This window comes from Pithys albifrons, chromosome 4 (assembly GCF_047495875.1).
Source record: "Pithys albifrons albifrons isolate INPA30051 chromosome 4, PitAlb_v1, whole genome shotgun sequence".
Classification (NCBI taxonomy): Eukaryota; Metazoa; Chordata; class Aves; order Passeriformes; family Thamnophilidae; genus Pithys; species Pithys albifrons.
The window spans coordinates 10,759,968-10,785,952 of record NC_092461.1 but is presented as its reverse complement, the minus strand read 5'-3'; the positions used below and the strand labels follow the sequence as shown (position 1 = coordinate 10,785,952).

The 25,985-nt window shown below is 38.1% G+C and overlaps 1 protein-coding gene across 4 annotated transcripts in view; it reads left to right on the top strand.

Annotated features, from left to right (window-relative positions):
• The window catches only part of ADCY1 (adenylate cyclase 1), a 163,499-nt gene that overhangs the window by 40,047 nt on the left and 97,467 nt on the right, over positions 1-25,985 (top strand). For all 4 annotated transcript variants that reach the window (XR_011697676.1, XM_071553426.1, XM_071553427.1 and 1 more), the window contains exons 2-3: positions 3,929-4,078; positions 23,377-23,495. Coding sequence is in view for 3 of the 4 variants with exons in the window: in XM_071553426.1 (XP_071409527.1) it covers positions 3,929-4,078; positions 23,377-23,495 (269 nt within the window). In the remaining variant the exon portion in view is untranslated. The remainder of the gene's footprint in view (positions 1-3,928; positions 4,079-23,376; positions 23,496-25,985) is intronic.

Sequence of the window (25,985 nt, the reverse complement as noted above, 5' to 3'; positions counted from 1 at the left end):
TTATCTGATTGCAGAATTAGTCTGCTGAGTAAGCAGAGTCCTCTCAAAAGGCAAATAATAGATAACTAATACTGCAGAAGAATTTTTCAGCATTTGTTTGAGAAAGAGCATGAATGCACACATGAGGATTCTTTCTTTGAAAGAAAAAGAAGTGAAGAATAAATCTTATCTGGAACAGAGAAAAAAGTTTCAAAAGACACTTCAAAGAGTCAATCCCAAGGGAGGCTCAAGAAGAGGGAGGGGAATCTGAGGAATAAAAAGGAAATCTTTAATCGAAATCCTCAAGCCTTGTGTATGCATGGGCACATTACGTGCATCTTACCTCTAGAATTATTTCTCACTCCTTGATAGGTGTTACTGTATTGCACGGTTCAAGTTCCCTTCCAAAAAGAGACCCAACAAATTAAATGGAGAAAAAACAGGAGAGACAGACATTTGGTTGAAATAATTACTGGAACTCCCAGTCCCTCTTCATTGACTAGGCAGCCCACAAGAGTTTGCTCTCTGTGTTTGAAGTCTGCCTTTGGTAACACCCTCACACAAGAAACCATGCCAACATTCATCTAGTGACAGTGAATTTAATGTACTAAGAACTAGAGAAGCTTAAAGCTCAGAATGTTCATATTGAAGTGCAGCAGAGAGGCAGAATGCACAATACAAGGTTCAGTTACAACAATAAATAAAGGAAAATTTTAGAAACAGGCTTTCATGACCCTGATACCTTTTTTTTTTTCTGGATGACATGCTATCTCATTATGGATTGAGGGAGTAACATTGTTTGAAAGTTTGCAGCATAAAATTGTCTTTGAATCACTTTGTGTTGTAGTAAGTAAATTATTCCATTGGTAGTTCTGTGAATAGAAGGTGATGATGAAACCTGAAGAGCACTCTACTAAGCAATAGTGTAGTAAATAATGTAGGAACGACATAAAATTAAATTCCTTGATATTTCAGCAGCTCTAAGTGCCTCTGTACCTCTTTTAAAGTTCCTTAGTTTTAACAGCAAGTCTCACAATCTTTCATGGAATTACGGCACATAATATGTGAAAGTCATATGTATAGATGTATGTATGTGTGCAGATATTAGGTCCATATTTACATATTAAAATGGAAGGGATTGGAAAATGGCACATATCTGAGAAACCTAGAGAGAAAAAGTAGTATGTAGTTTGCAACTGGGGGAAAAATAGTAATTAAGTAGAAATGGGTTGTGGAGGGAAGAAACTCTTACCTCAGGAGACAATCTGCCCTACTTTCCTTTCTCACATTTTGAAATCTATGAATCTTTTACTTTACTTTATCACTTTGCTGATTCCCTGCAGGCCAGATCTGACAGCTAAGCCTCTGTTTTATCTTAAACTGTTCAAAGCATGTCAGAAAATGACCTACCCTGCTGAGTCCGAAAGTGGCAGGAGCCCACCTACTGGTTACCCCAAGTCCAGGTGATCACTGTTGCTTGAGTGAAATCATAATGATAGTCCCAGAATGACTGGTAGATTGCTACAATATATGGTCTTTTACTGCTTACAGTTGAAAACTGGAAGTTGTACTTTTATTTATTGTCTCTAGAAGTAATTATTTATGTTTTGAGCCACTCCGATATCAGCACATAAAGAGAGTTTCACCCTGTGTTATTAATAGCTGTTTTGTATATGGACAGGGTCAAATCTGTCTATTCTATGGGCTCTCTTCACTGCCTTTGAACACAACCTTTGCAAATCCTTTCTATTTTTATTCCATTGCGCTTCTAAGAATTAGCTTTAAAATACACTGCTGTCACTACACTTTGGCATGATAAAATGCAGGGATAAGGCGAGTGTGGCCATATTTATGCCTCTAAAAATAGGATTCTACTGGAATTTCTACAGTCATTTCATTTTAGTAGGCTTTATCTTGTGATGAAAATTGATATACCTCAAACAGTTCTCTGTGACCAAGCAAAATAAAGCAGAATAGGAATTGGAGACTGATTATGCTCAGCCTGTATCATGAAATAATATGCTCATTTACTGCATTTCATCTTCAAATTTTTACTATCTGTATTATCATTAGAAGTGGCATGAAAGTAACTGGTATATGAGATTGTTAGTTTAAAATTTTTCTGACGACACCTGAACCTGCATTTTGCCAGTCTCAGGAGGAAGCTGTAACAACATTCTTCACTGCTGTTAGCTCTCATTAGATAATTGTTTCTTTTGGGATAACTGGGGAGAAAAAAACACTAATGCTAGGCACAGCTCCTTTTATTGTCCCAAGTTATCTTTTCATTTTGTGCTGATGAGAATGTTAGCATGGAATTTGTTGTTATGACCTGTTAATTAGTAACAATCAGGTTTGAAGGTAAAAGTTAGAGGACTTGTGAATCCATGAAGGTCTGGCAACTCACCCAGAATAAGTCTTTCAATGCTCTACAGTATTATGAGATCACAAGAAGGTATGTGTATGGTCATTGGCTGCACACATCAGAAAATTCCTTTTTATCTTTGTAGAGTTAATAATTTCCCAAATTCTATCCAAAACCATCAGGGATACCATTTTGGATCTTTGTTTACCACACTGAATATCACTTTACCATCAAGCTTTCAACCTTAGTCCTATTAACAAGCATTTTCTGCAACGATGTCAATGGTTTTATTTTTCCTAAAATTTGATTGTGTTGTTGGCACAGCTTGACTCACTACACTGTAGAAATAAGAGCAGTCTTCTCTTCCGTTTAAACTAGCAGATCATGCAACAGTAGAGATGTACTACCTTGAAATGTATACCTTGATTTCGGAAACAAATGCCAGTTCTGAGCTGGTTTTTACCTATTTTAGGTGCATAGAAATTTAACATGAATTGTGTTACTTTCTGTAATGTCTTTGCTCTTATTATGCCCATTCTTGGCCAATTTATGTGCGTAGTCATTTCTGAATTTTTGGAACTTGTGAGTCCTGTGAACCCTTACCATGATTCTGTGAAAATTAGAGTGAATGAGGAAGATGGGACTGAAAATACATTGGGTAAACAGCCTTTATTGCCTCCTTACTAAATAAACATTGCATTGCAGAAATTCTAAAGACATGTTTCAGACATTCAGAGATGTGGTGAGAAACTTGAACAGGATTGCTTTAGATAGGGATGTTGTGTACAAACCACTGTTGAGTTATTTAGTTTGGCTAAGTAATTTTATCACATATTGTAAAAGCATTTAAAAAACCCAGAAGGACAGTTGAGTCATTTATGTGTCTTTCATAAAAACACTGTTCATAGAAGTAGCTCCAAAGTAGTTCCTGGTCCCTGCTTTTATAACATTGTGGTAGGGTTTGGTTTGTGCTGAGGGCCATCATTTGAAAAAACTCAGCACCTTCTGCAGGTTTTTGGATACTCTCTCAAAAAATGCAGTGTGGCTGCTAACAGTACAAACAGCTGAAAAGAAGCAGATTTTCCAGGTGCAAACTATGCAATATGAAAGCTTGGGGTACCTAGGCATACATTTTGATTCAGTCACAGGGTTGTCAGTGCCTTGCTTCTCAACTGTAAAAAAAGGGGCCAATAATATCCTTATTCTATGAAGGCATAGGAAAATACTTTCAGTTTTCTGAGTATTTTGAACAAATCCTGAGGATACTGCTCACCTTAGGTAAACAGATCTGCCAATGGGCTGATGAAAGAAATGATGATGAATGAAAATAACAAGCTACAGATCATTGTAAGGGAAATTAACTTCAGCAGATGAAAAATGCTGTATTATCAATATTGCTCACCCAAATTTGGGGTAGCTGCTGTAATTGTTCCACTGCAGGAAGGGGTATCAGACACGTGGCGAGTAAGGCATAATTTTCAAACAATTTTGTTTTGTTTTGAATATATATTTTACTGAGTAGAAATATAAAGTAAAAAATCTGCATTTTAAAATATTCATTCATTTTTATTTTTTTTCTTACAGCTCGTGGCCAATGCAATCCTTTTTGTCAGTGTAAATTTGTATGGGGTCTTTGTGAGGATTTTGACAGAAAGGGCTCAGAGGAAGGCATTCCTTCAGGCCAGGAACTGCATTGAGGACAGGCTGAGGCTGGAGGATGAAAATGAAAAACAGGTCAGTTTCTAAACCTTATTTATTTTTCTCTGTTTCTCCTGAGATGACCGTGGTTATGTGAAATGAAGGTTAGGACATTGCTGCCAAGTGTCTGCTAGGATGTGTGTGCATTTGCATTGTGAAGGAAGTGTGCTGTCTTCCCTCACCTGCTTCAGCTCTTCCTTGTGACTGCATGCACATCTTCATCTGCAGCACTCAGAGAAGGAGCAGGCTGCCCTCACAGCTGTTGTCACCTCCAGTGCCACAGGAGTTGTATTTCAGGTCTTAGTCAAATCTAACATACTACGGTAATCTAAGGTTGTGATTATTTATGTGCGTGGATGTTTTTGGATGGGTGTTAGATGTGCTATAAACACTTTCTTCTGGCTGTGTGTGCTATAACCTGCTTGCATTCATGACACCTACAGAAAAAGTCAATCTTTTAGGCATAAGGAGCTGCACTGATAGCTGAATAAGTGTAATCAATAACATCTATATTATATTCTTGTATAGCTAATAAAAAAACAGTGATAGCAATCTTTTCTCAAAAATCACTTTAGTAATTTGATGGTTTATTTCACACAATTTTATCAATCAGCCCTCCAGATATATTTGGACATCATAAGAAAAAATGCTATACTGTGGAGCTTGCTGTTGTTCCTCACAGGTCTGAAGCTTAAACTATTATGATCTGTAAGGTTTCTACTAGATTTTCTCTTTCTGTCTAGCTGATAATAGGGGGTCACGCTGGAATACATAGATTGACCTCTGTGGAACGATGGTTACTTATGCCAATAAAGGATTTAGGTGATATTCAAACCCTGCAATACAAGATGTCAGGGTCCTCAAAACTTGTGTACTTCATACAGTTTTCTTGTTTTCATTTGCAATTTCTCTAGCAAGTCTGTTCCTATGTGTGGAACAATGCAGGTCCTCAAGTATGTTCTGTTATGAATTAAGAGCATGCTTTTTTATGACCTGAACATACTCTTTAATAAGTAGATGCCTGTTTGAACAACTCCATATCTTTGCTGGCTGTGTAAAAATGGTCTTAGGATCAAAGCCTTTCGATTTAATTCTGGTCGTTTGTAATCAAAAGCTGCAAATTTTTTAAAGGCGCAAATGTGCCATAAGTGAATTTCCATGGGATTTAGACAAGCCTGCCATTTGTGACTTTGAAAATCTTTGATCCACCATGAAACCAAAATTGATTTTTGTGTTTCTCTTGTTAGCACATTAGTAATCTGTCGTATTTGCTATATTATCCATGCACATAGAAGCACAGGAAAGTAAAAACATTACACATAAATAGCATTATTGTTGATATTATACCTAGAAAATACTGCAAATGTTCTTCCAATGCAGTGTCCAGGTCAGGGAAGAGAATATGTTTTTCTCCTACACTTATGAAATTAACTTTATACAGCACAGTGTAAAAATTAATACAGTAGTGAAATATGCTAACTGGCTGTCAAAAGTGCCACCAACATACTTTCTGTGTCTGCTCTCACACTACATTAGCATACCTCTAAACCCAGGGTGAGAATTAAGACACAATTACAGGCTACAAAATTATTCTGCAGTTGCTGTGGCATAACATAGCCTGAGTTTCCAGCTGGCAACACTCAAGAGTGTTTGAGAGGAAAAGAGATGCTGCTGACCTAGTTCAATTTTTGTGATCATTCTTGTATTTATGTTCTCCCAAGTACCAACATTACATGATAAAAAAGACTGAATATTTTCATCAGACTTTCTTGTCTTATTCAAATGCTTTTTCCTAAATACCTTAGCCCTTTCACACTGAGATTTCTAATCCAAAATACTAAAACCTTTCACTGGTATTTCTGTTCAAGTCTCTAATTGGAAAGGAAAGAACATGCCATTGACTTTTGAACATACATAGCTTTCTAGAGTTTAAGTGTTGACTGTGTGAGACAGATACCATAGCTGAAACTGTATGTGAGTTTTCTTCCTCTGTGTCCTATTTACAGTGAATTCTCCTCACAGGATGCATTTGTAGTAATCCTTCCATATGGTAATTTTGATAAACTTATTTTTATGTGCAGGAATAAATATCTCATGTTGTAGTATTTTTGGACTCATGCAGGAGTCTGCAAGTAGGCTTTGAAAGTGTTGCTGGACAGAAACGGAGCAAAATGACTCTATTTTAAATTTTAATGTAATACTCATCCTGTTATCTGTTCTCTGTGGTCACAATGAATAATTGGCTTTGATGGTGACATCATCCATTTGTTATGTTGTCAGCAATTCCACCAGAAGTGAAGGCAAAGAACCAAATAAGTTTTAGACAATGAGCAAATAATTACAATCATTCTCTAGAGATAAGCTTCTTCTCTTATCTGTAAATCTCAGCTGCAAGAGAATCCTCTGCAAGGCAAGTAGTTAAGAATAAATATTGTGAGGTGGGTCCTGTTCCCTGGAACTGTGCTTGTTCTGTTCCTGCTCAGTCAGAGCACCTGAGCAGCTCCCCTCACTCCCACTGCACTCTTTCTGTGTTCATTTCTTTAATTCCAGATCATCCTTTGCCCATACAGCAAGCAAGACACTGTTAGCAATCTCCCTGGATAATTCCCAGAGTTAGACATCCCATCTGATCCTCCAGGCAGTACTTCGCCCCTTCCCAAGTAAGAAAGAGAGTAGCAAGCATGGATGAGAAAGGGGGAATGTGTTCAGAAAGAGAAAGAAGATGTTTGCTGTTAATTGAGGCTGCTTGCCATCTGACTCAAGAGGGGAAATCAATAATGATGTGGCTCACCATATACTAAATTCCAAGCATAGTGGCTCCTGAGGTGGAGCCGTGCTCCAAGGAATTGATACCATTGTACCATTCTGAGGCCATGTTAACTTGAAAAGCAACTGAACCACTGTCTTTAAAGACCTGTAGACTCCCATTTTTCCAGTGTCTCTGTCAGTATGTGTATAGTTTTTTTGTCCCCACAGTTTTGTGGTGGTGAATTTCACTCAAACTATGTACTCCCATTAATATGCTAATTATGCACTGTGTGAAACAGAACTTCCTTTTATTTGTCCTAGACTTTTTATCTGATTACTTGATTTCTTTTGTGATATGAGTAATCTTCCTATAGTAACTTCTTCCATGCCACTCACAACAGAGAGCTCTATTAAAACCCCACTCATCTATCTTTCCAAGATGAAGAACTGTAGGCTGTTTGGTCTCCAGATTTATGGAAGCTATTTCCTACCCCAATCATGCCAGCCTTGTAACAAATCTTACTCACATTCCCCTCACTCCTTGCACTGACAATAAGAATATTTTTATGCATATTCGTGCATTGAATTTGGGGATAAACCATATACTTTACATCAGTGAAATGCACTTGCTGCAGCACAGGCTGATGTGAAAAATGCCATTGCTTTCATCTGAGAAAGACTGGAAAAATATTTGGCTTCATGTAAACCTTCAATGCCCACAGAACCAGCTTAGATATCTTCACAGGTTATTTAATTGCGTAAGTACAGGCAAATATGTTTGCAAAATAAAGACCATATTTCAAGCCACTTGTTGAGATTATTCCTGCTCTACTAAATGTTACTTTTGTACTTGCTCACAATTAGAAATGATGGTGGAAAATCAACTGGAGAATAGTAAAGTCTCCAGAATGAGGGATTTGCTACCTTAAAAACTAATTGTGAAATCAAATCTAGTTTTTCAAAGTATTGGGACTGGAGAAATGTGTTTTTTGGTGGCACCTGTATTTTTTAAAATGGTTGTCTACTCCACATGAAATTTAACTTTATTACAGGATTTAATATAAAAACTTAATCACTACAGTGCTGGGCAGTTAGGAAGCACTGGGCTGAGAGTGCACTCAGGGCCAGAAGCCTGCCACTTCCAACTAGTCTAACCAGCTTTGCTGAGAGGGAGGATTGTTCAACGCCATTCTATTGCAATAATGCTGGTTCTGGAAGAGAGACTAGCACCTTGGTGTTGCTCCACAGTGCTTCTGTACATGTTCACCAGGTCATGTGCAGCTAGCTAAACTTTCCTTCTGCAGTGTTGAATTGTGGGTGCAAATGTCTGCATGCATGTGTCTGCATTCCAAGTATCTTGTGCAATTTAGGTCAACGTCCTTCAGGTTCCATGTAGTAACTAGGTCACCACTGGGCCAGAGATTTGATTAACTATTCATAGAAATGGAAAAGGTGTCAACAAAAGATACCACAATTCTCAGTGCAGAATACTTTGAACTGCTTAGAGTGTCTTGAGTTCCAATCCCCTGCTGGGTTCAGATCCCCCTTCAAAACAATTTAATCTAGACAATACACATTTTGTAAATGTGCACTACTGCCTGTACCTTTGAGTACAAGGACACCTGCAGAAACCCTCCAGTGGTTTTGTCCGTTATGTTTAATTTCAAGCACTCATGAAGAAAGGGAAAAAATTACATTATGTTTGAATAAAGAAAACAATGTTGGACTTTCATTTTGATAATGGATAACTGTTTCCTGGGGTTTTTATCCTTTCAATTCAGCAACCAAACAGAGGAATTTGTTATTTGCACAGCCTCAGGCAGAAGTAGTTTCTAGAGTGCCTGACAACATGCTTATCAATGCATAATCAGGTTCTCCTCATGTTTCCCATACTTTTTTTCCTCAGGATCTTGCTTCCTTTTTCTTCATTACAGTGGAGAAGACAATATGAAATTTATCATTAAAACACAGGCCTTGTTTCCATAACCATTTCTAGTGGCTCAGTGCATCAGCAAGTTGCCCTGCAGCAAAAATTTCATCTAGATCATGTGTAGATGCAAAAGCATGTTCTTGTCAAATTATCTGGTGTACAGCAGGGAAGTGATCCTGATTTTGCACAAATTGCAGGCTAAGAGATGATACCTGGTCCTCTTTAGAAGCTACCCAGAAGCTACTTTGGAAAAAAAAAGGTGGAGTAACTAATTTTAGCTGACAGGTACCACATTAGTGCTGTGTTCTATGTTACAAGGCAGCTTAAAAATGGATTGTGTCATCAAACCACAGTCTTACACAGGAAAGTCCATCTTCAAAAATCCATTTGATTTTTTAATAGGATCAGGGAAAAGAGAAAATAAGGAGTGTTGCAATTTCATGCTGTCAGGTTGAGCTACAGGATTTCAGGGCAACTTATGCAGGCTGGCCAGCAGTGCCTCTTAGCCAAATAAAAGCACCAGCAGATATGGAAACCTGTCCTGATGTCTTCTTTGTTTGCCACATTTGTCTGCTTAGATCCTTACACAGAGTAGAGATGAATTCATCCTCCTATGTGGCACTCCTGGTCCATCTTTCACCTTCCTCATGTAAAAGGAGTCATGAAAGCACATTTCTCTCTCCCACTCAGCAATAATTGCCCAGCAAATTTCTACTGACCTGCATGTGTCTGTCTTCAGTCCTGCAATAGTCATGCAAGTGTCTTAGCCTTCAGAAAGCAAATAATAAATATGAGGGCTACTCCAGTTGAAAACCTTCAGGTAGAAAGCTTCAGTTTCAGCCTGAAGCCATTAGGAGTTGCTTGCAACCCCTTGCAAGGCAGGATATAGCAAACAAATCTATATGGTCTAATTTTGCAGCTCTATTGCACCTCTTTTAATGCAGGATATGCATCTCATGTTGTTGTTGGAGCAAGAAGCTGCACTGTTTGGCATACCATCTGGGTTCCACTTACCTAACTTTGACCAAGTAAAACTGAGGTTTGTAATCTAACCTTTTAATCTATAGGCAGTAATCTGGTAGTAGCAGACACATCCAAGGGCAGTTCAGCCCTTCTTCCCTGAACTACTTGATAAACATGGGGTTTTTTCCTGGCAGTGGTTACAGGAGGATGCCTAAGCTTAGGGCTGCACAACTGTATGATAAGAGAGAGTAGTATCTTGCTATTAGACTTAAATCATCATAGTGTAGAAATCTACAATAAAGTGAGTGACATACAGTAAAAAATATACAGTTGTAAATCATACAAAGTTCATGTATTTTAATTGTAATTATATTACTTTAGCCACATTATTTTGCAAAATGTAACTTAAGTCTATAAAAGCTTTTAAAAAGGCACATTTATAACAGTAGATCATTACTATAACAACTTAACTTTATTTCATCCCCTGCACGCTTCCTGATGTTAATAAATGTTATGCTTTAATCTCAGACAGCAAATAAGCATCATGTAGCCACTCACTCGCTTGTCCCATGATGGGATGGGGGAGCAAGTAGGAAGAGTAAAGGTGAGAAAACTCGTGGGTTGAGATAGACACACTTTAATAGGTAAAGCAAAAGCTGTACACTCAAGTTAAAAAAAAAATTAATTCACTGCTTCCCATTGGCAGGCAGGTATTCAGCCATCCCCAGGAAAGCAGGACTCCATCACATGTGATTGTCACTTGGGAAGACAAATGTCATCATTCTGAATGTCCCCTCCCTCTTCCTCCTTTCCCCCCAGTTTATATGCTGAGCGTGACAGCATATATTGTGGAAAATCTCTGTGGTCAGTTGGGTTCAGCTGTCCAAGGTGTGTCACCCTCAGTTTCTTGGGCCTTCTTGCTGGCAGGATGATGTGAGAGGCAGAAAAGCCTTTGGCTCTGTGTAAGCACTGCTCAGCAACAACTAAAATTTCCCTATGTTACCAATACTGTTTTCAGCACAAATCCAAAACACAGCCCCACATGAGCTATTGTGAAAATTAACTCTATGCCGGTAAAACCCAGGACATTAAATAAGTCTTTTAAAATGGTTATCAGACATTTCATTTTATGTCATAAGGTGTCAAAAATTTATAGATTTATAAAGATTAAAAATCTTTATGAGGATTTATTGTAGATTTATAAGATAAAAATAGGGCATGTGAACTTTGGTTTTTGATATACATCCATGTAGACACTCATATCCAGGCTAACCAGAGAGATGTCTTGGATTGGTGTTTGTTGAAGTTTGCTTTTTTCTCATAGACATAGACATGTCATATAGTCATATCACACTTGTTAAGCTCTTATATTTACTGTATGCTGGCTTACACTGAGTAGAGTAGAAAAACTTTGGAGCAGGAATGTTGATCTGCTGGAGAGTAGGAAGGCTCTGCAGAGGGATTTACACAGGCTGGGTTGATGCACTGAGGCCAGTGGTATGAGGTTCAATGAGACCAAGTGTCAGGACCTGCACTGGGGTCCCAACCAGCCCATGCAGCACTACAGGCTTGGGGCAATATGGCTTGAAAGTCGCCCAGCGGAGAAGGATGTGGGGTTGCTGGTTGTCAGCTGCTGAACCTGAGCCAGCCTGTGTCCAGGTGGCCAAGAAGGCAAATGGCATCCTGGCTTGTATCAGCTTGTATAGTGTGGCCAGCAGGACCCGGGCAGTGACCGACACCCTGTACTCGGCTCTGATGACACCACTTCTCAAGTGCTGTGTTCATTTTTGGGCCCGTCACTTGAAGAAAGACATTGAGGTCCAGGAGCACATCCAGAGAATGGCCATGGAGCTGGTGAAGGGTTTAGAGAGTAAATCATATGAGGGGCAGCTGAGGGATCTGGGGTTGTTTAGCCTGGAGAAGAGGAAGCTCAGGGGTGCCCTTATCACTCTCTGCAACTACCTGAAAGGAGATTGTATCCAGGGGGAGTTCGGTCTCTTCTCCCTGGCAACAAGCAACAGGATGAGAGGCAAAGGTCTTAAGCCACACCAACAGAGGTTCACGTTGGATTTCAGGAATAATTTCTCCATCAAAAGAGTTATCAAGTATTGGAACAGGCTGCCCAAGGAGGTGGTGGAGTCACTGTCCCTGGAGGCGTTCAAGAAACAACTAAACGAGGCACTTGGTGCTATGGTCTTGATGTCTTAAGTTTTTCATATATTTTTAGATTTTAATATAGCTGTATAGTTTCTCACCCTTGAGGTAGCAGCTAACAGTTTCTAAACCCCTTTCTCACAGTTTGTGTTACATTCCTGAATTAACAATCTTTTCAAGGACAAAGATTTTAGCAAGGACACCTTGTTTGGGACACATACACCTGGAAGATATATTGTAGTCAAAGTAAGACAGAAGGCTCAGAACACTTGGAGGGGCTCCAACATGGCAGTTCTGAGGGTGGTACCAAGGGCAAATGGTTTTTGGGTTGGATGTACCCATTAGATAGGATAATTAAGTAGCAGTATAAATTTGTAATAACCCTGTTCTGTGTGTGTGCCTATGTTCTCCATGCACCGGAAAGTTTTCATTAAGGAACTGCTCTACACTTTATCTATACTAATGTTGTTTGGAAAGGGGTTTTTTTGTTGGTTGGTTGGGGGTTTTTTGTTTGTTTTTTTTGTTTGTTTGTTTTTGTTTGTTTTGTTTTTTGTTTTGTTTGTTTGTTTTTGTTTATTCCATTTTGGGCATTTGTCTAGTTGACAAAGTGGTGTCTCGCCAAAGATTGGACTCAGGGGTCTTTTCCACTCTAAATCACTCTGTGATTCTGTGATCATTTAAAATGTAGTGGTTATATAGTTCTAAAACCTGTTAATACTTTGTTAGGAATTTTGGAATAAATAATGGCACATTTAAAATATGTTCTCTTTCAAGCAACTGTCAATTAAATATGCTGGTGTTTGGCCCTGTGAATTTTTCACTTTATTCTTCCTCCTCACATTGTGTATTTTCCATTGGAGAGAATGGAGGAGGAGGAGGGATTAACAGAAGCACACAAACCTGTCATTATTAGATGATTAAAAATAGATAACCATGCAGTTTTCAGCAGATAACATCATGGATAACAGTTGCTAAGGCAAATTATCCTAGCTAAGCACACCGGCTATAGTGCACCAGATCCTTAAGTTAAATAGTAAGGCAAATAATTCAAAAGTAGTTTCTTATGGCTGATTTTTAAATTTAGAGTAATAAACTAGTTTCTTATGGCTGATTTTTAAATTTATAGCAATACCCATAACAGCAGTGCTGTATGGACACTAATGCAATGTTTTGTATGCATTTTAGTACCATGCCACAATATGAAGTTAAGCAACCTCAGGAGTGAATAATAATAATGTTCTTCCCTCAGCAGGAATTCATAGTTTTAAAATTACATTAGAAAAATTCTCTTGTATATATTTTATTGTTGTTCGCAGAATTCTTTTCCCTTCTAGAAGAGCCTTAACTATAACAAAAAGCTAACTCATGCTTTACAATGAGCTTGACACAACTTCTGTGCCAGTTTTCAAATGCAGGGTGGTTCCATCATAGAGCAGGTGCTTTGCCCCATAGGTGTTTCACATCACAGCAGCTGGCCTTGCCACATTTGCAGTTTGACAAATGATATGTTACTGCTTAAGCACAGATTATCTCCATGCTCAGGATACTGAGCTGGGAACTTGACTTTCATTCCAGTATGTGACAATATATGCTGTTTGCGCACACGTACTCTTATGGATTTTCTGCCTATTTCTTTTGGTCAGCCTTCTCTGAAGGAAAAGAACTAGACTACATATCATTAATTGGGAAGACAAAAACATTCCAAGGTAGTGTTTTGTCAGGTTTGCCTTTCTAAAGTGAATTTGTGACTGTCACGAAATTTAAATTCTTTCCAAGGTTTCTATTCCCCATTATGTTTTCAATATAAATTTATTTCATTTGGAGTTTAGCTTTCTTTCAGGCACATTTGATTAGGAACTTCCAGGTTTGACAAGGATATAATGAACTAAATCTGAGTCACATTTGCTATTTTAAGTGGGTGAATCCATTCATTTCTTCCTGAGCACACTAGTGGTTGGTACTGTTTTTTTCACTTTGGAAGGCAATGAGATGTTCTGCTGATGGCTTAGGCTCCCATTCCTGCAATGGAAAGACAAAATGAGGACAAGTAGCAAAGGACAAAGGATTTTGGATTTTTCTAATATAAATTAGAAAAAAATCTAGATTTTCCAAAGCAAAGCATTATTTATATCTTAGTCCTTGGAGATTCTGGCATTTATTCCATTGTACTGCTTTGTGCTGTGATTTGCTTCCATATTGCTATACTAAGGCATCTGTGGCCTTTGAAAAGGAAATGCTAACTGCTTACCACTTAGTATGTCTTACTTAGGATCTAAAATTATTGCTTTTGGCTTCAGGTTCCTGGTTTGGTTTTTTTTTTTTAAATCCTTAGTCTGCTTTCACCCACTAATGAGCTCAGATTGTATCACTAGCAATCAAAAAATTTACTGAGAAGTTCATGCTTGTTCCACCTCCAGCAAAGATCTGTACTGAGAAAGAGCACATATGGATACTGAGTGGCTACTGCAACTTTAAATGTACACAGACAATACCAGTGGTGTGCTAGAGCAGCATTGTGTCCTTAGTGTTCCACTGAACCTCAGCTCCAGATTATGTCTGCTATAGCAGCAAGGAAAGAAGACTGGAGATTTCAGTGGCCTTTCTCCCCCTGCTCTGCTATGCTGGCTCCATTTCTCAGCAAAGTGTCAGACAAGACCACAGAGATTTGCCATGGAGCCATGCAGAGTTGGCGGAGATATTTGGTTTTCAGAGGACTATGGTGAAGGAGAATGTTCATGCATCAGAAGAAAATCAAGAGTGCCACAGTCCCATTACCAGCTTGAACTGAAACGTAGCATGTTCTCCAGGAAAAATCCCACTAGCTGGGGACCAGAGGATTAGCGAGGGCAGATGTCTACCTTGTGGAATGAAGGTTGAGCTCTGTGACTTTCACTTCCTGAGGAATACATACTTGCCTAGTTGAGGTATTCAACGTTCCATTGGTGGAACAAAACAGATGTGGGTGAGGAGTGGAAAGATGTGCACTTGTAACTAATACAGCAGGTGTAAGCCAAGTGAAGATATGCCTATTCTTTCATTTACCCTGCAAGGGGCTAGCATTGGTAAAGCTGATGCTGCTTGTGATTTCTTCCTAGCATCTTCAAAAGAAGAGATATAATAACAGGATTGTTGTCCCAGTTCTGTTCATGATGGAACATAGGACTCTGTGTGGCACTTCAGCCTCTAGCAAACTTGAGCTCACAGAAGTATCAACTGCAGGTCTCCCTAGAAATTGCATTAGCACTTCTATGTTCCCTCTGGTCATGGCATTGGCAGATGATTGGTACTCATTCTGATAATTTTAATGACCCCTCTTTATTTGAACCAGAAAAGCCTTTAATGAATAATTTTTTTTTAATTTATGCTTTAAGTGCGTCTTTTGGTTTTTAACATATATACTCAAAATATCTATGCATACAGTCAGTTCTATCATGAGGGAATCTTTTCACTGAAAGATGAAACCTAGCCTTCCTGACCCTGCAAAGCAAGGGACAAAATGCTTTCTTTTCACATAGGAAGATTTAGAAGAGTATATTCACTTGCTGTTCTGTGCCAAAGTTTCGTCTTTATTGATACACTCTAAAGAACCTGCTTATTAAAATCCTACTGGAGCGTGATAGGTAGAAACAAAGACATTTATTAATCTAACACTGCTGGAGTTAAGAAATACCTGTCCCTGGCAATGTCCTGCAGAAATGCTCTTCCTTCTTTCTTGCCAAGCATAAGAAGAGTTTCAAGTTATCTGCTCTAGAGAGTGATCTGATTATATCTGTATGGCTACTTGCCTGTGCTATAGTGAGGCAAATAAGCCTTAATAAAGGCACTGTGTACTTGTGAGAATTTAGCTTCTCACACACGTTCTCTTTCAGTAGAAGATTTCCATTAACTGAAATGAGTATAATCTTTTTCCTGTCAAGTTCCTGTGATGGTTTTGTGGATACATTGGATATTTTCAGTAAGGTTCCAGAGGGAGAGAATACTAAAGATATAAGGTGAAAGTCAAAAGATTATCAGTAGTTTGGGCACTGCAGTCATTTATTCATTGCCAGTTTATATCTGGTGTCTATGTCTGTTAGCTTGTCTTTCTGATGATTAATCTTTTTCGGATGTATTTCTAGAACATTCTGATTTAAATGAGGATAACTAGCAAGACAGGCTATGCTTTTGTACTTCTAGTTTCCTTGTTTATTCTCATAGCCTTTGTCAGCTCTTGCTCCTGTTTGAACAAGATTTGTGGAGCTGATTTCAAGTTACCCTACTATCAATCTTCCAGTGCTTTCAGGAATCACATTTGCCTTTTTAGAGTAGTGTCACATAAATACTCCACAGACATTCTGTAATTAGAGAATATTGGGGGCTTTTTTACATACAGAGGTTTCCAACTCATTTAACTCGTGTTTCTGTAGACAGTACCTAAAAGGTACAAGGTACTACTGAGTTTTTCTCATTCTTACTATTCTCCTTCTTGAATGCTGTCTTGTGAACTTTGTATATTAAACCAATTTTATGATCTCTTTAAGCCCACTCTTCATCTCAAGGCTCCTGCACTCCATGCTGTTCATTGCCCTCTGCTTTAGCCAGGACTTCATGTTCCCCTAATTCTTTCACAAGGCCTTGCCTCCTCCATTGTAGCCAATAATGTTCCATGTGGAAGCTATCAAGGCCTTGTTAAACACTATTCTGTTGATGCATCTTGCCTTTTCTTTATTTAAAGGAAAATAATCACTTAACCATAGAAAGATGTCAAATTGGTCTGGTATAGGTCAATTCATTCTCAATCCATCTTGCAGTTCATACATAGCATATTGATCATCTGCCACAACTGCATGTTGTTAGTCATCCTCTTACTACTCAAAATCTATGCATTAGGTGGCATCTATATGAATGGTCTTTTATGATTGTTATTAATGACTTGCTAATAATTACAATTTTTCAAGAAATCTCGGGAACGTTCTGAAACATTGCCACCTTGTGGCTTTTGAAAGATCACCATCTTTAACAGTGCTTTTTCATGTACTTATTTGGAAGAATAGTCAGAGCATATTTGAATTTAAAATAATTTGCTAATGAAACCTACTGTCTTTATTTTTCAGCTTAGAGAAAGTATAAATGAATCCTAGTAGCTTTACACAAAGATGTTCTTCCAAGCATTGCACTAGGCTTCTTTTCTCCTTTTTTTTTTGTTTTTCCTTACTGGCAACTAAAAGGGCTGTACAGTGTTCTATAGGGATGACAGAGATTGTAAACTCACTAAGCAGTAGCTTTTAAAATTATGCAAAATTGAGCTTATTGTGGTATAATTAGGTAGCAGGTGGTAATATTAGGATGTACTTTGGAGTTCCTGCTGACTAAGTAGAAGCTGAATCTCAAAATTTTATAGATGACTTGACTTGGAAACAGACTTATTAATGTTTTATATGCATGTCTGATGCTTGTCTTCTCTGGGAAAATAAAAAGGTTTTAAAACATGGTGGCACTTTCCATTTAAGTATAACAATAACAAAAGATTTGTGATAGACTGCAAAATTGTTGGGTTAGATTTCATGCTTTGTATTGTGAAAAAAATCTTGTGGAGTAGATGATTAGAATGCTCTTTTCTTTTTTGAGCTCCTTTTCCTATTTGTCATCATTGTTGGGCTGTTGCTATAAGAAACAAAAATAGTCATGTTTTATCAGCCAAGAAATAAATATGTAAAACCTGGTATTGTTACATGTTTATTTTTTTCTTCTTTCTACTTTTTTAAAGTCCCTATGAAAATGGAAGAAACAGGGTACCATGGACATGCAGCCTATCCTGAATAACGTGGCTCAGTGCTAGGGACTGTAAGAAAGGACCAAGATCTGGAGTGCCATCCAGAGTTACTGCTTTCCCCAGCATGAGATGGGAACCTCCAAGTTCCATTTAGAGCAAGTACCACAAGGCACAGCTCTCTGCCACCCAGATGTAGGGCCCAGGCTCCCTGATGGGTGAGGGCAGCAGTGCCAGCACACCTGATTGGAAGGAACAGTTCAGGAGGAAAATAATGAAGCTGATTGAAAGAGATAGAGTTGTATCCATTACAGCTCTAGTTTTGTGGTATTGAAAAACATGCAAAACTGTGTGTTTTTCTACGTGGCCCTTCAGCAGGTCCAGTCTGTAACTTCATTTTTAAAATGAATATCACTGGATGTGCGTATCCAGTAGCATGAAAGGACAAAGAGCAATGAGATTCAAAGAATCAGAAAAACATAAGAGCCTGCATCTCTGTAGCAATGCTACACTTCCCTTGGTTGCTTCTCTTCTGTATCTCAGAAAAAATGACAACTGTTTGCTTTGATAAAGTAGTCAACACTGGCTATAAATAATGTTTCCATTTTGTTTTCTTTATATTTCACATGATAAACTACAGGAATACAATTTAGCATGGAGAAGCATACCCAATGTTTTCAGCTTATGGTTAGAAGTTTGTGAGGAGTCATCCAACTGCACACCAGACAGCTGGAAAGAAAGGAGAGGAACATTTATGATATTATTTCTGTGTTTGAGCCTTCTTTTCTGATGGAGAATGGATTCATGAAATGATTTACAGCCCACTGGATGAATTTGAAAATGTATCACAGTCATTTCCCATACAGATGTCAAAATGAATCATTTTGTAGAATGGAAATAACTGCATAGTGTTGTTTGGGGAGCTGCATGAAATGATTCTAAATCAAGGTGAAAATTTCAAAGGACTTTGAGAAAGTCATAAATATTTGAAAGAAGCAGTAAAATAGAGAGTGATTTTCAAAATAGAAGTGGGATGGGTATCTTAATTTGGAAACATGAACAAGAAATATATTGGGAACATGCACTGGGGACTCCCATAAAAGCAGAGCTGGGGTGAATGTGGGAGGCTGTCCAGGCCAGGGATGGGGGTGAGACAGGGAGTTGTACTGAGAAACCTCCAAATTGAAGAAAGCTGAAGAAAGCATTGGTATGGAATAGAGCATGCAGATGGTGGAATTTTTTGCTTGAATAGTCTCTGCTTGCTTCTTTCTGCTCCTGTCTCGGGAAAAGAGAAATCACACAACTGCAGAGGGTGCTGAACCTTGAGCTCCCCTGCTATTTTTGAAGACATGCTTGCATGTGGAAAGATAGCAGGATGGCTTCAGGCCTCCCCAGGAGGCTGCAGGCACCCTGAATTCCTTATCCTTGTGCTGCTGTCTCCCTTGGTACATAACAGTCAGAGAGGAACTCTGGAGACCATCCAGTTAAAAGCAGGACTGCCAGCAACACCAGGTCTGGTCAACTGTGTTTTTCTCTCATGAAGTCTTGCATAATTATTGAAATTTTCCTTCAGGTCCAACCCAGAATGAAAGTTGCACTTCAGGAGTTGGAATTTGCAAATAGGATTGAAAATTTTTTGAACAGCAAGTAGTAACATAGAACAACTTTTTTCTTATCCATTTCCCTGCCTTTGCCTGTTTTTCCTCTGTTGTATGCATAATGGTGCTAGTTGTTGACTAGGGTCAAGGTAGCACTGAGCAAATTCTAATTGGCTTGGTATGCACATTTTGACTTGCCTGGGAGTCAAAATGAATGTTTTTTTCCTTGTCTAATTTTTGGTGATGCTTCATTGCTGTGGGAGAAAGAAATCTGGATGTTTTTCTAAATCGAGTGTCCTTTTCAAAAATAGCTAAGTCTTCTTTAATAGTGCAGAAATCCTTGTTAATGAGAATGAGACAGTTGGCAGAGGCAGCCCAGTTTGGCATTAGAAATCCCAGACTAGGACTGGGAATGTTAAATATTGTGAATGAAGGAAATATAGGTCCTCATCTCTCATTTTCTTAGTGAGATTTGTGCAGGGAATGCAAAATCATTGACTGATAATTACAATCTTTGAAAATAATCTCTTTTTTTCAGCACAAGATTTTACTTTAGACCATGTTAATGCTGAGTGAAGATTTACAGCAGGAGAAGAGAGTACAAATTCCTGAAATAAGCGGGTCATAGGGCCAAAATTTAATTTTTGGGTAGAAAACAGCTATAATAAGCCTAAACACCATTGTGAATTTTGAATTGTGAACATTGAGAAAAGTTAAAATATAGAAACAGTTTTGTCTTTACTAGACCCTATGTTTAGGAATATGTCACATGTTGAGGCTACCTCATTTGTCACCAGTAAGATGGTTTGCAACGAGTGTTGTTTTACTTTGGTAAAAGTTGTTGCTAATTGATTAGTGCTCCCTGTGTCACTTTTTCAGTTTTTTTCTGTAATTACCTGTCCCTGTCAGAGGCAGCAACCACTCAAGCATGAATGTCACGACAAATGTGACCAGCCTTGCTGTAGTTCTGTCACTTGTTCCATTCAATGCACTATGCAGCCATGCACATCTAGTTTTCCTTTTAGTCTGGTTTTCAGATTATTTTTATAATAAGATCAGCCATATGGGAGCAAATTAAGAAATCAGACAACAATGGTAGGGCTTGCTGAATAGACATCCAGACAGAGCCCTTTCCCAAACTTTCCAGCAGGTATATTTTTTGTACATGAATTCAGTCTTGCTGCTCCAAAACTCTCAAGTCCTTCAGCAATCCTTATGCTGACCTGAAGGGCAATACTTCTTTCCTTGACAAATGAGATTTTGCCTCAGGTAGAAGGAACTTTTATTATATTCTTTCTAGAGAGTTAGATGATGTCTTTCACCTATTTTCAGTGCATCGATACTTTCTATTGTGGGGTTTTTTCTCACATTTTTCAGTCCCCCCCTTCAGTGGCAAATCCTTACAGTTGTGATGCTGCTTGGTTTGAAAGGTCAGCAGTGGCTGGCCTTTGAGAAAGCCATAATTGAGTCTTTCCTTGCTTGGTGAGTCTGAAGCTTCTAACTTTCTTTGTAAAGACTCTACAATTCTTCCTTTGTAATCCTTGTTTTTTTTTCCTCATCTCTACTGAAAAAAGCAAGCCATCACAATTTGATAGAGGGTTTTCTTATGCTCCCTTCAGGTCTTGTAATTGTCAAGCTAACGTGTACAGGAATCATCACTTTTGTAGCCTCCCTTAATACTTCTGACATCTGTACATTTCAATGTTGTCAAGTGCTGCATCCTGCAGCTCTCCAATGCTGCCTTCACAGTAATGATTCTTACTACTTCTCTGGATTCCACGCTATTTGCCATGCACTGCAGGAGTTATCTGTGAGCTTTTTATTCACATCTTGCCTTGTAATTGTGTTTGCAGGCCATAGAAGAGCTATTCAGTCAGCATTGGTCTCTGTAAGAGTCAGTCAGTATGATTTTTGTTTGCTTGTTTGTCTGATTAAGTCTGACTTTCTAGGAAACAGAAGCTGAAAACCCACTCTTCATAACAGTTTTGAAATTTAAATGACAAAGATCTTGTTTAATATCCTCACTGAAGGAGAAGGCATGAAGAATATTTAGTCCTTATCAGACATTGTAAATTTCATATCCACAATATTACTTATGAAATACAATCATCATTTCGATTTTATGCCATCTTAAACACCTAAGAATTTAACCATCAGTCCAAACTTCTCTCTTGTATGGATTATCTATTGTCTGATAGGTGGTCAGCTCATTTTAAAGCTCCAGTATATTTCACTTTAAACTGTAAATCAACTGTAAGACACAAGTAGCTGGCAAGAGAGCTTCACAAGATCCACTGTTGACAAAATATTTGGTTTGGATTTTAACCCAAATTTTGGGTTACCCAAGTACAATTCTGTTGCAGACTCTTAAGACTAAGACTAATAACTGTTAAGCAGACTTAATAAAATTAAATTTAAAATTATAGTTAAAAATTATTTTCCACAAAAATGTGAGAGACTTTGGTTAATCGTAAATTGCTATAAGCCTAAAGTGTTAACAAATATTTAATTTCACCATATTCTTTGCAATATTTTTAGGATACATCCAAGAACAGTAGGAAACAGACTTAGTGATTCATAGCCTCAAGACAATGTGATTGCCACAAACATATGAAGGAACTATAGTCTAAAGTAGGTACCAGGGCAGTTTTGCAAAATTTAACTAATTCCTTGGTGAAAAAAATATTCAATGTCGTTCTTCAAGAAGAAACTAAAATTAGTTTTGAGTATTATTTGATGGATTTGGCTCATGAATATGTGCAAGTGAGCAACACAAAGCACTTGTCTGTGAAGGTACTCTCTTTGCAGTGTTAATTGTTGGTTCTTATTTAATATCATGTAAATAAAAGGAAGATGTAGGGCCAAAATATGCACATCTGTGATGTCTCACAGCTGCCATTACAGTGGTTCTCAATCATCAGACAATGGAATCAGAAGAGCTGAGAGAACTCTGGAAACCACCTGGTCCTACTACCCTGGCTTCCAGAATGAGATGCTTCATAAGATTCCCAGGACCCGAGGTGACACTGACTTGCCTGTAGTTTCCTGGGTCCTCCTGATTTCCCTTCTTGAATATAGAAGTGACATTTTATTTCCTTCAGTCTTCAGGTACTTCTCCCAGTCACCATGTTTGATTATCAAGAATGGCCCTAGAGTGACATCTTCCAGTTCACTCAGTGCTTGCAAGAGCATCCTGTCAGGGACCATGGACTTATTTGTATCCATTTTGATTAATTATTTTCTGGACTAATCGTCTTCCACCAAGGGTACATCTTCCTTGTTCCCACCTTTCCTCTTGTTATTTGGAAACTGGGACTCATGAGTCAGGTTGGATGTGGTTATGTGAATTCATTCAGACTGAATGATTTTCATGGCTGAAAGTAGCAGGTCTGATGGACAACCTTGGAACTGTATTTTAAATAGCAAGCATTTACTGTGGGAAAACAAACCTTAAATAGGTATTTAAGGACACCTTACAGCACCTAAGAACACCAAGTGACACCTGTGAATAACCAGAATATGTGGCCTTTGTAGTCAATACTGATAAGATCCAAAATATTAGAGATCCTTTCTATGCGGGTCAGTGACTCATGTGACAAATTTCTCTGAATATAACAAGAAGACACATGTTTAACTAGGGTTTTGTACTGATGCGTTTCATTACTGAGCTGTCTGGAACAGGCATTGCCACACTGGATAAGATGCTACTAAAACTGTACCTCTATTACTGTTCTGCTGAATTAGACAGTGGATAAATCCATCACCCACTCTCACTACTTAATATCCAGCTGTCATAGTTCTTGTAATGTAATACTTTCATTAGATCCAGGAAGAAGTAGGACACACAAAATGATAGCAAATGATCCTGGGAAATATTTCCCAGACAGATAAATGCTACTAACAATAAAGTAAGTTGTTATTATTAGCACTGCAATGTTAATGAAAATTATGGACAATTATCTGCTCTTGAATTATCTGCCTCTTTCTGTGTAGCTTTTTTGATTTAATTTTTAGTGCAGGAGACTTAAAAAAAGACACCCACACAGAGACATGGTTCTTATTATTTGTGCAGCAGAAATTTTAAGGAAGCAGACTAGATAAGGAAAAGATTGTCTGGTTTAATCATTTAAAACTTTTGAAAAATGGTCACACACTATACCACAAAACTGATGTTGTTTATATTTTCTTTTAGGAACGTCTCTTGATGAGTCTTTTGCCCAGGAATGTTGCCATGGAAATGAAGGAAGATTTCCTGAAGCCTCCTGAAAGGATTTTCCACAAGATTTACATTCAAAGGCATGACAATGTTAGGTAGGATTGGTGCAGTCCATGAAATAAACTGGATAAGATAGTATTTAGTTCAGGGACAGTGCCATACAATTGCAGTCAGGTTTCAAAGGAAACAGTAGAGTGAAGATTTATAATTTATACAGTTTGGGAGAGTGGGTGAACTAGGAAGACTTCATAGTTTTCTCAGGAGATAATTGTGAATCAATAAATGTCTTAGAATAGTAGTGCTGGGAGACAGATAACTTTTTCCAAATGACTAGTCATTGCTTTTGTACTGTATTATGTTCTGGGTGAATAGGAGTATTGATTTTTCATAATAGATTTTACACATTTATATTTTCTATAATAAGATTAACTACTTCTATTGCAATGAATTTTTCTGAATAATAGCATGGAAACAGAGAAAGAAAGTGTAATGTAAACTTAAAAAATTGTGTATTTGTCCACATCATATGAGCATTCCCCCTCAGAGGTTTTTGAGGAAGTTCAATTCTACTTCTTGCTCTTATTCAGTATGAGACTTGTGCAAGTACTCTCATGCATCCTGCTTGTTCTTAAAGTGTCTTCTCATTTTCTGTTCTTCTTTGCCCCCTGAAACAAATTCCTTAGAGACTTTGTCATACTGCCTCCAAGTGTCTTGCTTCCGTGTCAAAGAATTTCAATCAGTGCCACCCTTGCACTAAGCAAGGTGCAGCCTTCGTAAGTGATGTCACAGAGCTGCCTTGATTTGCATGGTGTAGTCATTGGCAAAAGAGTAAACTCTTTTAGCACCTTTTCCTCATCCACTGATAAGTTCCTTCTCTCGAGGTCAGTCTATATCCCATCAAGATGGCTTTAATATTTGCAAGAACCACTTCCTAGTGACTAAGTTTTTGCAACTAAAAGCATTTCTGTCAGTGAGGGAATCAGTGATGGCTGTGATGAGACAGTTCAGAAGACTGATAAATTAGGTCAGTTTTACAATGTAAAATTAAACATTACTGAATGAAAATTTATTCATTAGTAGCTCACATCATGCAAAAGGCTAAATCTTACATATTGCTGATCTCCTCACTCGGCATACAAAACTCTTGGTTTAAAGTTGCTTCTAATGTACAGTACCCCAGAGCTGATGCTGCAGAGTTTGCAGTGTTGTTCCCAGTCTTTGATGGTTCTCAATTGCCAAAGTCAGACTTTAGAGCTCCTGAAGGATACATTCAAAACCAAGTTGACTGTCTTCCTCCTCCACTTTTCCTTGCTTATGCCTCATGTTTTTATGCTGTTGCACTCCCACCAATGCCATGGGTATTTTTTTCTTTTTCTTGCCAATCTTCCATCTTTGAATGATGTCCTGCCTTTCTATTTGCAGTCACTTGTGCTAATAGAGCCTCATATATATCAGGTTTTGGTGCTTGGGTGTCTTCTACTTTGGCCCTTGGGAGTTAACATTCCTTATACACTTATAAAAATTTTGTTTGGTTATGCCATCACAGTGCTATGAAATATATGTATACTGCTGGTTGCACTTATGGTCAAGGTCAAGGCAAGCCAATGATAATTATATCATGATTAGTATATTTACAACTCATAGGTGTCAAAGGTCATTACAGTGTGAGTGGTCATCTTACACAGCACTGCTTTGCAGCTTGACTGGTAGGTTATAACACTTCAGAGTCCTCCCTTGTGGTGAGATTTTTTCAAAATATGACCTCAGTATTACTCTTTTTCCCCTACATGACATGGTTTTTTTCACATACCCACTAAAGCCTCTGTGGCTTCAATGTGGAGTTTATAAAAGTTATGTAACCTGAATACCTTGTCTGGAGTTGTGATTTCATACTCTAACATCAAGAAAGTACTTGGAGGCAAAGTAAATTCTATCATTTTAATGTCAAAGAGAAGATCCTCAAGGAAGGGAATTGAAAACAGACCTCCTTTCACCATCTGTACTATGGGAACTGTATTGCCTTTTATTTCAGTAAAGCAGTTACTGTATCATAAATATATAACAAAAAGGGATCAAATAGGTGCAGTAAATATCAGAAAACTGTGAGCAGCAGGTCCCAGTAGGCCAGAGTTTCACCCCAGAAGTTTTGCAACTGTGCAGATATGAAAGATGCAGGGGAACTCCCAGCAAGTGCCACCCTGACACCAGTGTGGAGAACAGCACTACAGCATCCCTCTGGGAAGTGCTGCTGGTGGTCAGTGCCAACAATAAAAGTGTGCTTTACTCTTTTAAGGGATGAAAACAACTTTTTTTCCCTCCAAGTAGTGGCAGATCAGTGCTACCCCAGGCAAACCTCAGAGATCATTCCTATATTCTCATGACCTATTCTCTTCACATCAAGTATTCTGTAAAGCACTACTACTAAAACAAACCAACAAACCCACCTTCTATAATTTTAAATTCTGCAAATTTTTAACTACGAATCTACACAATGGAAAATGGAAAATGAGCTACACTTACTTATCCTGTTGCAATGGTTTCTTTTTCTCACAGAAAATATCTGAAAGTGTCAGAACTTTATCTTT